The sequence below is a fragment of the Cololabis saira genome, chromosome 5 (genome assembly GCF_033807715.1).
Source record: "Cololabis saira isolate AMF1-May2022 chromosome 5, fColSai1.1, whole genome shotgun sequence".
Taxonomy (NCBI): Eukaryota; Metazoa; Chordata; class Actinopteri; order Beloniformes; family Belonidae; genus Cololabis; species Cololabis saira.
This window is the reverse complement of record NC_084591.1, coordinates 15,184,080-15,200,950: the sequence shown is the minus strand read 5'-3', so window position 1 is coordinate 15,200,950 and position 16,871 is coordinate 15,184,080. Positions and strand designations below refer to the sequence as shown.

Sequence of the window (16,871 nt, the reverse complement as noted above, 5' to 3'; positions counted from 1 at the left end):
CCCATTCATTACACAGCCACTGTGATTCGCATAGGCCCAACAGAGTAGGCTACCCAACAAATTACCCAACATGGTAACCAGTATTGTCTTCAACATGGTACTCATCATGGTGATCCACACAGAAGTCAACATTGAACTCAACTGAACATGTAAAATTAAATTTAGATTAGATACATAAATTAGATACATTTTAAAGAAAAAATATGCACAAGAAAAACAATAATCTGACATACATGGAGATATACAGTGTTAATCAAACTTACATTTAATACTACAAATAAATACCAAATTGTTACCCTCCTGCACTAGGGTAATAATTTAAATCAGTATATAAATATCAAACCTAAACAGTTTTGGCCCTTTACAGGTGCTAATTTTAGCACCATACTATTGAGCTCTAAGAGTCAAGAAGATGTAACACTTATTTTCTGTTTCTATTACACAGCTGTGAGTTTTCCAAATTTCCATTGATGTTATATTTTATAAATATATGTGTCCACCAGCTCTAAGGTAGTTAGGCCAGCCCGCCTTGCTCCCATATTTGGTGTTTTAAGTTTATGTTGAAGAGGCCCACTTCAGAATCGTCCTTTTGTTTTTGATGTCTTCATCTTCAGAACCTCAGAGGAGGCCACCTACAGCGAGCAGTGGATCATACTCGAACACGAGCATGTGGCAGTTTAGTCTTCACAATGGCCACTACCATATACAGACACTTAGCCGTACAAACAGAAAGGGCCTATAGATGTCTTTTTCTAAAACCCTCACTGCACCAATAAAACTTTTCCAGGAAAAGGATTACACTTTTTAGACTTGATCCTCTAGGAATAGAGGAAGTTGAGTAATTGCAACCCATTATCTGGACAAATAGATAAATATTTGGGAATTTGAAGTTTAAGAATCATGAAAAAGTGGTAACCTGGCTTTTTGACAATTTAAGTGACACCGCCTGCCCTGCATGTTACAGATAAGGCACTTCAGCTGTGGCGTTTAGCAAATGTTACTCAGATGGGAACTATTCTCAGTTGCAGAGCTGGTGCCTTAGTTGTACAACCTGAAACGACGTGAGAAAAAATTGTATCAAAATGCCATCATACATCCGCTCAAAAGCCATCCATCCATTTTCTATACCCTCTTTATCCCTTGCAGGGTTGCGGGGGTCTGCTGGAGCCTATCCCAACTAATAACAGGCAAGAGGCAGGGGTTACACCCTGGACAGGTCGCCAGTCCATCGCAGATACACAAACAACCAGATAAACTCACAGGCAATTTCAAATCATCAATTAACCTATTTGCATGTTTTTGGACTGTGGGAGGAAGCTGGAGTAACCGGAGGGAACCCAAGCAAGCACAGGGAGAACACAAACTCCACACAGAAAGACCCCGCCGGGCCAGGGAGTTGAACCGGGGACCTTATCGCTGTGAGGCAACAGTGCTAACCACTAAGCCACCGTGCTGCCCCTTCCACTCAAAATATAAGTGTTTTGTATTATATTGCTTAGACCGCCATTAATCAAGTTTTGGCCCCTCATTCTTGGAACCATCAGTTTGAATTTGCAACACAATCCTCCCCATGGGGTTAGGCCTGAAACTATCATTTTTGGTCAAACTTTTGGTTGAGGCTGGTTTGGGTCCCCTGAACCATAACTTTAGTTATGCTGCTCTGGTGGGGAACCTTTTATGATACTCTTTACCCGTCCTGTGTATGTATGTGATTATTATTAAAATAACATTTTTCTCTTATATGCCTCTTAGACACATCTATGTGTTTCTTTTTCCTGTCCTCTCAGACTCTCTGTCCCTGAGGCTTTATTTATTTATTTATTTATTTATTTATTTATTTATTTATTTATTTATTCATTTATTCATTTAATTATTTTTTACAGTCACACAGAGCAGAGATGCTAACCTAGTGGTAATTTTTGGTGAATTTAAGCACATTTTACATGCTTGCATTAATTATTCTGTATTATTTTGCATTCATTATTTGAATGTGTTGCTATCTTATTCTGATTGAAATATAGAGAAAACAGTACGTTTACATGCACATCAACTTTTTAAAGTGAGTGTTTAGTTTTTGGAAGTATTCAATGCCAGTGTTGCCAGGAGACTGGGAGGCGAAACCAAACTCAAAAACCTTTCAGTGAAAGCTTCATAATTACATTAACCACATGATTCTTTCGTGTCTCTGTTTTTCCCAGCTTTGTGTACACACCATGTGTTTTTTGTATATTGTCTGGCTTTGCAATTGCTGGTTCAGTGATGGTTTCTTTCTTTACAGATCGTCTACAAACCTATTAATCAGAGATCAAAAGGAGACATATCAGGAAGGCGCTCCAGCGCTCTTCCATTCAAGACTGATTTTACTCTATTATTAACATTTGGTTTGGCACGTCACTCTGAACCACATGGCATCAGTCAGGAAAGTCATAAAGACAGCCGGAAATTAGTCACCAGACAGCTCTTCTGTGTAATCAATATTATACAAACTGTCCGTGGAACAAAAAGAAAACCTACAGGAGGAAATATGCATGTTCTGCATGCTGCATGTGTCAGAACAACTAACAAAGAGACACAAGAAAACAGACATAATACAGAAACCTTTCTGATCAGGGGTTTACATCAACTCATAATAGATACAAAAATCAGAGCAAGGGTGGCAAGTTTATATGTGTATATAAGTATAAGTAAGTAAATAATTGCATATACACTCCACCTTTTTCTACATTTACTTTTTTGAAGTCCAACAAATACTTCAAAAGAGAGACACACAAAAGCAAATGAACAATTTTCTGTCTATTGATCAATATCTCCAGCCTCACAGGTCCATATGAAAAACATATACAAACATGGATAATGTAGTTATTCTGTATTCCACAACCAGACGAGGCTCAAATTAAAGGACAGAGAAAGTGCTCCATAAAGCTAAACATTTGCCAGAGAGGTGTTTGCAATCAATCATGGAGCCAAAGCTGCTTACTCCACATGACCAAACATGGTCACATATGAAAAAGTCCATGACAAGGATTCAAATTCCAGCCAGTTTAAAAGCCCCAACCTGCTTTCATGGTGACCTTTTATGTCGCTCATCAAAATGTTTGCGTGGAGTTTTGTTAAAAGGCTCTGTGCACTGTCATGTGACTAATAAACATCAGCTGGTGAAGCGAGAACTTGTGAGCGTTATAGAAGGAGCTTGACAGGATCGTTTGTCCCTGCAGCTCTCCAGTATTTGTGAACTACAGCTAAGTTTTGTCTTGACCTTGACCTGATCACCTGATCAGTGGTGTTCGCCGTTCCCCTGCTGATGGTCACAGAGTGGAATACAACATGTCTGGTGACAAACTGAATCCAAACACGAAGGTGAGCTACAGTTTTTTTCCTCTTCAAGTGGGGACTCAGTGGAAACAGATGTGGCTCTGTGCTCTCCCTGGTCCGCATCCCAGCGGCTCAGATAGTGAACTTAAGCCTCCTTTTAAGGAAGCACGCAGGCACTGTCAGTTGTTGTATCCCAGCTTGGCAAGATGCAAAGCCACAGAAAGAAAGCGAAGTTTACTTGATGAAATACCTGCTGCTGTATGAAGTGACAGTCTAAAAATAACTTGTTTCCATTGTCATCAATCATTATGAATCAGTTTTGGCAATGCTGCTAGCTGTACAAGCTGAAATCTTGTCTTTTTTTAAAAGAAGAGACAGATTATGGCTGCTGATTTTAATAATACTTGACATTCCTAAATCCTGACTAGAACTAGAACTATTTTCTTGGTTGTTGAAGATATTTCCCTTCTCATCTTAAAGACTTCTTCAGTATTCAGTCTTTTGTTCCGTGTAAATACTTTACCTACACGTGACCTGTTTCATTCATGTGAAAGAAGGTGTTAAGGGCTGTGAAACTATCTGGGGAGGGAAGCCCAAGGAAACCTCTTCTGTTTAATGACTGAATGATTGATAAGGAGGAAATAAAACTCTCCACCACGGTCAGAACCAAGTATGCTATCGAATAATAGGGGAAATGTCCTGAAAACTCTGAAAAAGAGATTCAGTGGTTTTCTGTGGGGTTTCTATTTTGGGATTACTATGACTTGAATGGCTGAAAATCTGCACCACCTTGAGACGTGGAAAAGGAAAAGATGGACATATAAATAAGATCCTTCTTTAAAAACCTCTTTTACCTCAATTACCTCTTTGTCGTACCTGCAGTCACCAATCCTTTATCAAATTCCATGGCCTCAACTCTGGAAATGTTTAGATAGATCTCTTAAGTTAGTGTCATCCTTAAAAATGTTTAGGACCAACTTAGTGGGGTATCTTTTATATAGGCAAAATTAACAGGCTATTTTTACTGAAATGAAATTGCCATTTCATGGATATTTTTGTTTGGCTGTTTATTGTGTTTTTCTTTGTTTTATTTTACCTTTTCTTTTTCCTTTCTATTCTTTTTCTATTGATTGATTTGTTTTGGTGATATTGTATTGAGGGGGAGGAATTTTTATAAGCCCTTCGGGCTTCTTTTCCTCTCCTGCACAATTCATTTAAAAAAATCAAAACAAAAAAAAAAACACTCCAACTGGCATGACAAACTGATTACTAATGAATGGATCCATTAACGTCAGAGCCACCGACACTCAACCAGTACAAGCAGAGAGCCAGCAGAATTTCTCAAATGACACCTTTTTAGAAGCACAAAGACTCATTTGTGATTACATGAAAACACCAGCCGCTGAATTATCCCTTCGTCGGTTTCTTGTTTGGCACGCCTGAGACACAAGTGCTTTTTAATGACAGCTTTCGAGCCCAGCGAGTTTAATAAGTCATATATGTGTTTTCAAAGGCTAGGACATATCCCATCCTCGTTTGTCACAGACTCCATGCAGAGTATGTGGACTTGGTTATTTCAAAGCAGCTTTTTTCTAATGAAACATAAGTCATCCTCAGCTAGATGTGTCACCACGTCTTTTGTCGAACTACATTTACTCTAAGCACAAAAGACTGGAGGTTTATGAAGGGCTTGAAGTTAAACGTGTTCTAAACAACTTTCAGAAAATGCCAAGGCAGCTGTTTTCACTTTGACGCAGTCTGATTTCAATCATCAACAGAGAGAAGGGAGAATGCCCTGAAAATCCAAACACATTTCCAGTCCCCAGTCAGATCAGCCTGTCGTCTCACACGCTGCAGACGTTGTTGGAGTCTTTATCTCCGATACCATCTAGGGAATAGGAGTGTGACTTGGCATGTCTAACAGCAGCGAGTACGCAGGCAGATGCCTGCTAAATGTATCAGCATCAAAAACCAATACGATTCAGACTTCTGCCTTCTAATGCAACTCATTTGCTAATTTGCTCCTGCAAAAGAAATAGCCTGAATCTTCTTATTTGAAGATGCCTATACCAACTTTAGTGCCATATTTCAGATTAAAATTACGGGGTGAGCAACCTGCTATATCTCTGTCACTCAGTATATGCAGTATATGCAGGCCTCACCTACCTAATCACATTTTATGTTGCTAACATTGATGTGGTGCCCTCTACTTGAAATCCCTCTGCAGAAAAAGAACTCCAACTTTCACATTCAAGATATCAGAGAGCTAAGGTAGGCAGTGAAAGAGTTGGTATATTTTTTATAGTTGTTTTTTTTTACTATCAAAGGTCAAGTTCAAGATACAAACAAATATTTCACATCACACTTCTTCCTGTTTCTTTCCAGCTGTTCCTTTGCGGAGGATGTCGGTCTCTAAAAACTACTTTCAATTTCTAAATCAAGGAGCCATTTCAACATCAACTGTATTTCTTTTCATTTCTGTCGTTAGTTCTTCATTTTCTTCCGCTGTGGATGTCTCAATGTTGCTGTTCGGGTATATTTATGAAAGATTAAGTTGCATATTTTGAAACATCTATTTCCATTTAAAGAAAAGTGTATCTTTCCGTGGCAGAAGAAGTGGAAGGAGTTGTTACATCAACAACTTTAGCACTACAGTGTGAAATATAACCTCATTTCTCACAACAGGTAAGTATTTTGAACAATCTTTTTGACAACTGTTGTCAATAGTCATTTATAAACTAAATAAAGTTGCTCTATTTAATTAGCTTTAAGTTTGCCTTTCCACCACATTAGACGATGCAGGACCATTCAACCAACACAAATGTAAGTGCAGTATCTGCTCATCTATGATCACAAAATTAAAATGTTTGCAAAATTAACATTAATACACAACCCAGTGTCCCTCATTGTATATGCAAACCACTTTATAAACTAGTTGTAGATAAACTTGCAGAAGATGTTCTTAAAAATATATCACACTTACCAGGCCTGCAGGCAAAATGACAGTTCCTGCTGGAAATCAGCAGATGAGGAGGAACCAGAGGTTTATAAGCACAGTGTGCAGCGTGCAGCTCCGCCTGCTCAAGCCTCACTTCAGGGATTCTCACGCAGAGCTAATATGTGTGTGCGTGCATACAGTTTCACTTTACACAAGTATTTATATTGTCATGTAACTATATGTTCTAGTTTATACACATTCAGATATTTGCTTGTAGAATTGTTGGTCTGATATTGGTTGCATGATCATTAAAAGACCATAAACACAGATCAATGTATTTCTGGCAAATTAGAAATCACATTATGTACGTTTTGTTTTCATCATATTTTTATGTGACTCAAGTTTGATAAAGTGTCGGCGCACTGCATTCACAGTCAGGTGAAAAAGAAAACGCACCCTTAAGTCATTTCTGTGGTTTTATGTATCAGGACATGGTCCTCAGATAAACACAGACACATGCAGTGTCAACATTTTATTAAACTAAGCCAAAATGTAGAAGCAATAGTTAACGTGAAAAGCAAATTATACCATTACTTCCTCTGCAGGAATGAAGAGGGTCAGTTAAAGCTTCGTGCTGCTGATCACATGCACTTGATTAACTGATCACCGGCAGGTCCGAGTGCCTCTATAAAAGCAGACGTTTTTGCAGCTTGCTCGCCTTAAGCACTCAGGTGTGTGTTGACACAACACCAAGGAGGAACAACGTCATTACTGATCTTAGAAAAACAAGTGTCGCCACCAATCAATCTGTGAAGGGTAAAAAAGACAGTCTCTAAAACCACATGCACTTTTTCTTCATGAAGTGAGAAAGATTATTCTCAAATGGAGACACAAATGCTCCCAGGTGTTGACATCCCAGTACGTTTAGTCCATGGTCAGACTCTGCAATGATCAGAGAAACTCCAAAAAGCCAGAGGCTCAGACTGCAGGCTTCAATATGATTTGTAAAGGTTGCTGGGAAAGACTCCTCTTTTTCTCTCCTAGTGTTTACCAAGTCTTAAAATTATGTAGATCTTTGGACAGACGAGACGGAGGTGAAGATGTTCGGCTGTGGTGGAGTGGCAGTGATTCGGGCTTGTTTCAAGCTGCAGAAATGTATTTACTTTTTCTAAATACTAATATTTTGTTTTTTCAGATTACAAAACTATGATGTTTCCTTGTTATAAAGTAATTAATGACCTGATAAAACTCAGCTTCAAATGAACCACAAGACAGAGAGCGTTTCAGAAAGTTAGGGCTCTTTATTTTATGAAACAATGCCTGAAACAGTGAGAACAGCAGCAGGGCTGTTCGATTAAATCAGAAGCATATCAGTGTTTTCTACCAAAAAATATCTGCAAATTCATGTTCTTAACTTCTTTTTCCTCTGACCTAGAAAACCAGTGTACAAAGTAACAGAAACAGAGAAGCAGAACACAACACACAATATTTGACCTACAATATATATAAAAAAAAAGAACAAGACACAGACACATGAATGGTAATAATTTAGAAAATTAAAATAATACTTGTATTTAACACTTTAATGTTTATATTTATTATAGCAAAAATATTAAATATTCATAGGTATGTAATATGGAACACATTTTTTCAAAAACGCTTGTTAAATAACATCCAACAGTGCAAAGCGTTGAACAGCAATCACACCAATATGTTATCAGCCACTGTGAGCCACAGGGCTTTAACATTAATCTACAGCGTGTCAAAATTGATGCAATCCATAAACCACACCAAGAAGCATATTCAGGTGACTCACTGACCACACCAACATACCAGCATACCAGAGTAATTTATACATAGATGTTGTTTCATACAGCATTTATGTGGCATTCAGTTGCCCAATTCTTGGAATGAATAGCCTGGCTCTCAATTTGTTTTGGGGGTAAGACTTGTTAGTGAGTGCTTTTACTGTTAAATAAAAGACGTGTTTGGCATTCATTTAGCTACACACTATAGTGGCTGAATTCATTTCGAAGGCACATGTTTAAATTCCATTTAGCAAGGAGAGCAATTAAACTATTTTTATGCTGATTACCTTCATTAATTTACGTCTAATTAGACAGGTAAACTTTGAGAGTGAGTGCATAAATAAATAAATAAAGAAATAACCCCTTTTGCGATCTACACACAGGCAGAAACAAGGTCAATTCAGAGAGTTTTCCTCAGCACTTACAAAAAACACAATTCAGCACCATGCTGAAACATTTACAATACAACTTTTTCCTTTTTTGAGTAACTAGTCTGCTCAGTAACAAATTCAAACTGTATCCTGGTCATACACATATGCAACTTGACTGTTATGTAATGAGTTATTCCAGTCTGCTAAAGAGTTTGGCTTTTACCACAATATACCAACAACAACAGTGCTGTTTTGAGCCTTATGATCCATCAGGCTGATGTGTTCAAGTTGATGGTTTTACTTTTCCCTGGTCCTCCACTTTTTTAATGGCTGCCTGAATCTTCGCCTGGTCTCCAAGCAGCTGTCGAGGTTTCACAGGTCGGAGGTTTTCATCCAGTTCAAGCAGAATGGGTATCCCAGTAGGTAAAGTCACACTGACAATGTCCTCATCTGATATGCCTGTCAAACAGAGAAGTTAGTTAGTTAGTTAGTAGTTGGTTAATGCTTCTTAGAAGCATCCCCATAATGAATTGCAATGATTTTACAACATTATGACAGTATGTTACCAAATTTTATAAAATAAATCTGTAGGTTACAGCTACTTTTAGTAGCCTAGCCAGCCATCCTTATCTTATTCCTCTTCGATACAAAGGGAGGGCAGCAGAGGTGTCAAGTAACGAAGTACAAATACTTAAGTAGAAGTTTTGGTTATCTATACTTCAGTGGAGTAATTATTTTTCAGACGACTTTTTACTTTTACTCCTTACATTTTAAAAACAGCCTCGTTACTCTATTTCATTTTGGCCTTTAAAAAAAACTATCCAGTTAAATTGCTCCATCCGGATAGAGTGAATTTGGTTGTGGTTGTTTCAGATGTTCTTGTCCAGTTTTGTTCTTACATCCGTTCCCTCAGATTCCTGCAACTAAACTTGGATGTACATTCCAATAAATGTTATGATAAATGATAACATGCCTCTGAAGTTTGACTTTTTGCACCATTACAATACTTATAGGCAACTAGTCATCATATCTCCTGCTCTCTGAAACACATGTTAATGTTCAATAGTACACATATATGGTTCTTTAATATATTTGCATTTTACTAAGATGCATTCATTTTCAATGGCTTTTGTCCTTAATGGCTTTTTTCCCCCTTACATTACTTTTACTTTTATACTTTAAGTAGTTTTGAAACCATTACTTTTAGACTTTTACTTGAGTAAAAAACTTGAGTTGATACTTCAACTTCTACAGGAGTAGAAGTTGAAGTATCAATGAATGTGAATAATGTAATGAATGTGAATACTTTTGAAACATCTGGGGGGCCGTCCCATTGAATGCAGAGGGAACCACATCTGAACACCACTGCACACAAAGCTCATCAGAGAAAGGAAGCATGTGACCGAGGCAACCAGACTTGTAGCCACATAACACGTCCATTACGGCATGCAGTGGATTTGGAGTGACAGTTGTCAGTTTTGCAGTAAAAACTTGTTGATCCAATTAGTAACTTTTGGTTGTACTTGTTCTTGTCATTACACAAAACCTGCCCCCACAGTTGTGATTGTGAAGCACAGCACTTTAAAACATGTGAGTTTTCAGTCTTATCTTCTTCTAACATATATACTTAGGGGTGGGGCTGTAATGTCAGGCTATATGTATTCTACATTGCAATTAAAAATGTGTGATAAGTTGCTGAGTGGGCTGTGGCCCACGCAGCCCCCATGGTTTACATGTGGGATATAAAGGTCAGCCTGGATTTCATGTCCACGGCCAAATGTAACATAAACTCTGTGGCCTTTTTACACAAGTTCAACCTTCCATTTCTGGATCTGAAATATGCCCTTCCTCTTTTAATGACTGATAACCAGAAATGGCAGACTGTAAAGTGCAGGGGCAGCTGCAGATCTCGACTGAATACATTCACCCAGCACAGACAAAAAGCTCAAAGAGCACTGTTCATTTGAGCTGGGTTTAGTTCAGGAACATACCTTCCAGGTGTTTCAGCAGCGCCCTGCAGCTGTTTCCATGAGCAGAAATGAGCACAGTCTTGCCCTTCTTTATCTCTGGGACGACATTGCTGTCCCAGTATGGCAGCAGCCTGTGCAACACATCCTTCAGGCTCTCAGATCGGGGAAGTTTCTCCTTTGGCACATCGCAAGTAGCGTATCTGCGATCGTTGTAGATCTCCTGGAAATAAGGGTGGGACTCCTCCATGGGAGGTGGAGTGACATCGTAGCTCCTTCTCCACAACTTCACCTTCTCCTCGCCGTGCTCGAGAGCCATCTCAGCCCTGTTGAGTCCAATGAGGGCCCCGTAGTGGCGCTCGTTCAGTCTCCAGGACTTGATGACGGGGACCCACTCCTGACCCAGGGCCTCCAGCACCAGCCATGCTGTGTGGGTGGAGCGGCTGAGGATGGAGGTGAACACCAAGTCAAATTTGTAGCCCTGCTCCTTCAGGAGCTTGCCGCAGTCCTGGGCCTCCTTCACCCCACCCTCACTCAGCTTCTGGTCCACCCAGCTGCAGAAACGGTTCTCCTTGTTCCAGGCACCTTCTCCATGCCTGAGCAGAAACAGTCTGTGCTTGGACATCCGAGGTCCTTCTTGCAGCAGGAAGCTGCATGTGTTAAAACAAAGGAAAAAAAAGAAAATGCATGCAAACATGACAGGGTTAAGGAAGGCAGAAATGAAACTGCAGTGCAGGCTAGATTATTTACTCTTATCAACAGTAGCGTTGAAGATAAAAATAGATGTCATTACACACGCACTTGCTGGATGCCTTTCAACTAAACTGATGGGGTGACTAGGACTCACGAACTGGCCGTTAATGCTGCTTCTTATCACAGTACAGGATGGAGAAAAAAAGTAGAACCCGATATTAAAAGAATTGGGAATTTCATTTGAACATAAAAACATTAGAAAAACACCGGCTTACCCTTTGTGGGGTTTTAAATCCGGCCTCAATGTGGCTGGTACTTCGACAGTTTGTTGACAGTAAGCTGCAGGCCACAGCAGCCTTGCCAGACCGGTAATGATTGACGTGTTGGATATCCAATGGGAAGGCTGGATTCCGCTTGTGGGCGTGACTCAGCGGTGCCTGAACGCTGACGATTGACGTACCGCTGTCCAATAGGAAGCCTCCATGTGGGCGGAACCCTCAGTGAACGTTATGGCCATTTTAGGAGGGGAAGAAAGTAGTGCACTTTCACAGTGGAGGAAATAAAAAGGGAGGGAAAGAGTTGTGTCAGTGGCTCAGCTGTAGTTTGTAGTGTGGACCTTATCTTTCATATATGGGTATAAAATACATGGTATTTATAATTGTTGTAAGAAAAAACGATTTTTGGAAAATACATTGAATGTGCTTATCATAATCAGAATCAGGTTTATTGACCAAGTCAGGTCAAACAAGACAGGGAATTTGACTCGGTTATTTTTGCTCACTGTACAGTAAATAGACAAATGGCTCTTATTAACGTATTGGGTTTATACAGCAATCCTTATGTTAAATTTAATACCAATTTAATACCTTTTTCACTACCTTCAGATTTTTAAAAAAAAACTGTCACAACATTAAGTGTTAATCACAGACCTTTTAACATTAATACAGATTTTGAACTATAGAACACTATACGGAACAGATTTATAGACTCATTGATGTTGACCAGATGTTTCACATTTATTTCACTTTGTGAATGACAATAAAATAGACTGCTTAAAATGTAAAAGGTAAAAAATAATACCAATTTTAAAAAAAATAATAGCTCTGACAGTGAATTTAACACTTTTAATGGCCTTAAATTTGGCAATTTTCATTTATCACTTTTTAATACTTTTTAAAACCCAGCGGAAACCCTGGTATATACAATTTTTTTTTTAAAGTGATAGGTGCAGCAGTATGAGGTAGATATGGTTAATGAAAGATGCATTGTTACAGCATATGATTGAGGTTATATTATTATTATTATTATTATTATTATTATTATTATTATTATTATTAACATTATGAGGATTATTATTATTATCCATCCATTATCTATACCCGCTTTATCCTTTGCGGGGTCACGGGGGTCTGCTGGAGCCTATCCCAGCTCATTTCAGGTGAGAGGCAGGGGTTACACCCTGGACAGGTCACCAGTCATATAAACACACAACCATGTACACTCACACTCACACTTAAGGGCAATTTAGAATCACTAATTAACCTAATATGCATGTTTTTGGACTGTGGGAGGAAGCCGGAGTAACCGGAGGCACACAAGCACGGGGAGAACGTGCAAACTCCACACAGAAAGACCCCCGCCTGGTCAGGGAGTCGAACCGGGGACCTTCTTGCTGTGAGGCCACCGTGCTGCCCTAATACAATTATTACAATTAAAAATGTATTACAATTAATTATTATTGAGATCAAATGATGCTATCCTGCTGTCCATTTCAAGTGCGAGGACCAATCTAGGGAAGAAAGCCTTCAGCTGTTCTGCCCCACTTGCTTGGAATAGCCTCCAAAAAGACCTGAAGCTAAACACATTAGTCTCATTGTCTGATTTTAAAGCTCTTACAAATACATTTTTAAATGACTCTGTTGGTACTTGTCACTGTTTTTAAGTATTGTAACTTATTTACTGGCACTGTTTTGTGAGCTATCTTGCATTGTCCTTCCATTTCTGTTGTTGTTGATGTTGTTTTGTCTGTAACTTTTAAAGCTGCCATTTTTGGTCAGGTCTCCCTTGAAAAAGAGATCCTAGATCTCAATGGGACAAACCTGGTAAAATAAAGGTAAATTAAAAAAATATATATTATTATTAGGTTAATTGGTGATTTTTAAATTTGTGAGTGTGTGTGTCTGGTTGTTTGTGTGAATATGTCACATTTTCATACATATTATATGTGGCCCTGCGATGGACTGGTGACCTGTCCAGGATGTACCCCTGCCTCTCGCCTGTGATGAGCTGGGATAGGCTCCAGCAGACGGTACACATTTGTGGTCAACCATTTGTGATCAACCAAGCTATAGTCATCAGCGCTCCACTACCACGCTTTATAGATAGCATGATTTGTTTGTGCTGATATGCTGCGTTTGGTTTCAACAAAGGTCTGTCATCTCTTCTGTTCAGAGGACATTGTTCTATAAACTAGAACAACATCCTTTACATCGTTAAAGATGGTTCATTCGGATGCATCTTCAAGAGCTTTTGATCAGCAGAATCCTGATGAAACGTACTCTCTTTATGACTGTGGCAGCATTAAGGATGTACCTAGGTTGCCCACACTGCTGGTACATTTTTTTTTATTCAAAGGTCTTTTTATTGTTTTTTTCAATTTTCACAAAATAATTACATACAAGAGAATTAGAATTAACATAGTAAATAGGATAAACACCTATAACCCTCACATGTCTTGCTCCAACGGAGCCCCATCCCTACAACTACGTTATTGTACCATTCAGAGATAAAAATAAAGACAATAAAGTTAAAAATAAATAAAAACATACAAATAAATAAAAATAAATAAATAAATAAATATAAACATTACAGATAACAAGTAAGTAAATTATACAATATAAGGGTCAGTGTCACACCCCTGCAATCTCAGTGGCGTCCATTTTTCCTATATAGGTTAAGAAAGGTTGCCAGATATCATAGAATGTCTGGGCACACCCTCTTGTGGAGTAACAAATTCTCTCCAGTGCCAAATGACGTGCAAGATCCTTAACCCATAATTTAAAAGTTGGGGGGAGTTTGTTCTTCCATTTTAACAAAATAAGTCGTTTGGCCAAAAGAGAAGCAAATGCTATCATATTTTTTGCCCGGCGACTAAGGTGTACATCTTGTGGAGCTACTCCGAATAATGCAATGGTAGCGGAAGGTCGTATGGGTACCTTTAGAACGTCTGAGAATGTTTTAAATATTAATTGCCAGAAATTATTTAGTTTCGAACAAAACCAAAACATATGTGCAAGGGTGGCTGGTGTTTGTCCACAACGATCACACATAGGATTGATATTAGGCACAAATTTAACTAATTTTGATTTGGACCAGTGGAGACGATATAAAACCTTAAACTGGATGACCGTATGTCGAAGGCAAATTGAAGAGGAATGAATTCTATCCAGAGCTTTTAACCAAATTTCATCAGAAAACTGCATCCCCAAATCTTCCTCCCACTGATTCCTTATTGATGTTAAAGGTTCCAAATTGTGCGTGTTTAACAAATTATAGACTATCCCAATATTCCTTTTCGATAGTGGACTAAGTTTCAAAATTGAATCTAAGAGAGAACTGGATGGTTGTGATGGGAAATGATTGAGTAATGTTGATATAAAACTACGGAGCTGCAAAAATCTAAATGGAAAATGTGATCTGGGGATATCGAATTTTAGTGTCAGTTGTTCAAAGGACATGAATGTATTGTTGATGAATAGATCCTTTATTGTGGTGACCCCACTTCTAGCCCAAATGTCAAATGCTTCATCTGTAATTGATGGTTTAAACATGTGATTTCTCACTATGGGGGCATAGATCGAGAAGTAATTGAGTCCAATGGCTCGTCTGAACTGTTTCCAAATCTTAAACTAATGCTTCACAATTGGATTTGAGGTATACATTGATATAGGTTCAGAGAGGGGGAGTCTTGAGCAGAGTAAGGCATGTAAAGAAGTGGGACCACAGGATGCGTTTTCGAGTTGTAGCCATTTGGGGCCAGTGCCATGAGATAAAATCTCCTTCCAATATAACAAAATCCTTATTAGTCAGCTGCATATATGAAAAAAAACCATCATACCCCAAAAAAATTCTAACAAAAGGTTTTTCAGTGGATTATTGTAGTACTAGGTGTACTTAATGACATCCTAAAAGTCTACCAAAATCTGACCACCAGAAAGGTGTATTTTTCAAGCTGGCGACCAAGGTGGCCAAGAAATCCCAGGTGAATAGGGTAAACATTTTAACAAACAGATATCATCATGAAACTTCCCCAGTTAATTACTTACATGAAGACAAAAAAAAATTGCATTGGAAGTTTTTTTAAATTGTATGTGTAACTATGCAAATTAGGTGTATCTCATTGAATATGCGCCAATTCGCATAAAGGAACATATATCTTAACATTGGATAAAGCTAGGTTAAAAATTATTGTTTGACCTTATTCACCTATCAGATACAAATTTAGACAGGAGATTTTGGAAAACTCTTATCACTCTGCAGGCGGAGCGGAGCAGAGTGCCTGCGGAGGCTCACGCCCTGTTTAACCAAGGAGACTGCCTCCGCGCGCGGTGCTTCCGCTCTGCTTCGGCGTCCGGTGGGTTTACGCTGTTAGAGGTAAAAACTCATTTTGAGAAAATGGCCAATAAAGATAACGATTGTGAATTCTTATATTAGTAATATACAAAAATATACAGACACAAGTATATATGTAACGATTCACTCGGGTCATGATTCGATTCGATTCACGATTTTTAGCCCACGATTACGATTTTTCATGATTCTTTAAACAAAATTATTAAATTAAAAGAATCCACTGTACTGTATTTTCTCACCTCCTCACTGTTACAGCAATACTGATCGTCGCTGTGCTGCAGTGTTATCAATGCATCAGGTGATGCAGATGTTGACATAGTCAAAACTGCAGTCAAAGCATCAGAACATCAGACCACAACCTTGATAGGAGAGGATACAGACTTGCTTATTCTTCTGCTCTACTATGCTGAGACAAACAATAGAGACCACTATTTTTGTTCAGATAAGTCCAAAGCTAGTAAAGTGTACAACATCAGAGAGATGAAACAAGTCCTGGGTAGTGAGTTGTGTTCCCAGTTGCTCTTTATTCATGCTTTCACAGGATGTGATACAACTTCCCGCATCTTTAGTGTCGGGAAACAGTCAGCATTCCAGAAACTTGTGAAACGTGAATCAACCATCCAGTCCTGTGCAAATGTGTTTCTGCTCCCAAATCAGGCAAGGAATGTCATCGAGGACCATGGGAGCAAGGCAATGGCAGTGTTTTTTGGCGGCAAGAGTACTGATTCACTTGCTTCTTTGCGCTACAACCTTTTTAGCAAGAAAATTGTTTCTGCTAAGTCATTTGTTACTCCAGAACGTCTCCCTCCTACAGAGTCCTCGAGTAAATACCATTGTCAAAGAGTTTATTTCCAGATCATGGTGTGGATGGAAAAGGAGAGTGACATGAACCCAGTGGATTGGGGGTGGAAACTGGAGGGCAATATCTTCCTGCCAGGTATGACCAATAAGACTGCTGCCCCAGAAAGCCTCCTGCAGATGGTCCACTGTTATTGCAAAACCGCCTGCCGAACACAACGGTGCAGTTGCAGAGCATATGGACTACCATGCATGCCTGCTTGTGGACCATGTCAAGTTGAAAACTGTGAGAATCTACAGAATCTACCTTTATGGGAGGAGGAGTGTGACGACGAACTGTGAAAGGAAAAAA

General features: G+C 38.9%; 2 protein-coding genes across 4 annotated transcripts in view; both read right to left on the bottom strand.

Annotated features, from left to right (window-relative positions):
- cald1b (caldesmon 1b) overlaps positions 1–6,324 on the bottom strand; it is a 31,267-nt gene extending 24,943 nt beyond the window's left edge. Inside the window, exon 1 of the mRNA XM_061721034.1 lies at positions 6,296–6,324. The gene's annotated coding sequence lies outside the window, so the exon portion shown is untranslated. The remainder of the gene's footprint in view (positions 1–6,295) is intronic.
- A 1,409-nt stretch (positions 6,325–7,733) lies between these two features.
- On the bottom strand, positions 7,734–11,446 carry bpgm (2,3-bisphosphoglycerate mutase). 3 transcript variants are annotated; one of them, XM_061721031.1, is made up of 4 exons: positions 11,365–11,443; positions 11,198–11,265; positions 10,421–11,046; positions 7,734–8,888 (listed from the first exon to the last, which is right to left on the bottom strand). In XM_061721031.1, exons 3-4 carry the CDS (start codon positions 11,019–11,021, stop codon positions 8,713–8,715), a joined length of 777 nt encoding a protein of 258 aa, XP_061577015.1. In that variant the 5' UTR covers positions 11,022–11,046; positions 11,198–11,265; positions 11,365–11,443; the 3' UTR covers positions 7,734–8,712. The 3 variants fall into 3 exon arrangements, with proteins under 3 accessions (XP_061577015.1, XP_061577016.1, XP_061577014.1); XM_061721032.1 differs by lacking the exon at positions 11,198–11,265 and having other exon boundaries at positions 11,365–11,446; XM_061721030.1 differs by lacking the exons at positions 11,198–11,265; positions 11,365–11,443 and having other exon boundaries at positions 10,421–11,163.
- Between the last annotated feature and the right edge of the window lie 5,425 nt (positions 11,447–16,871).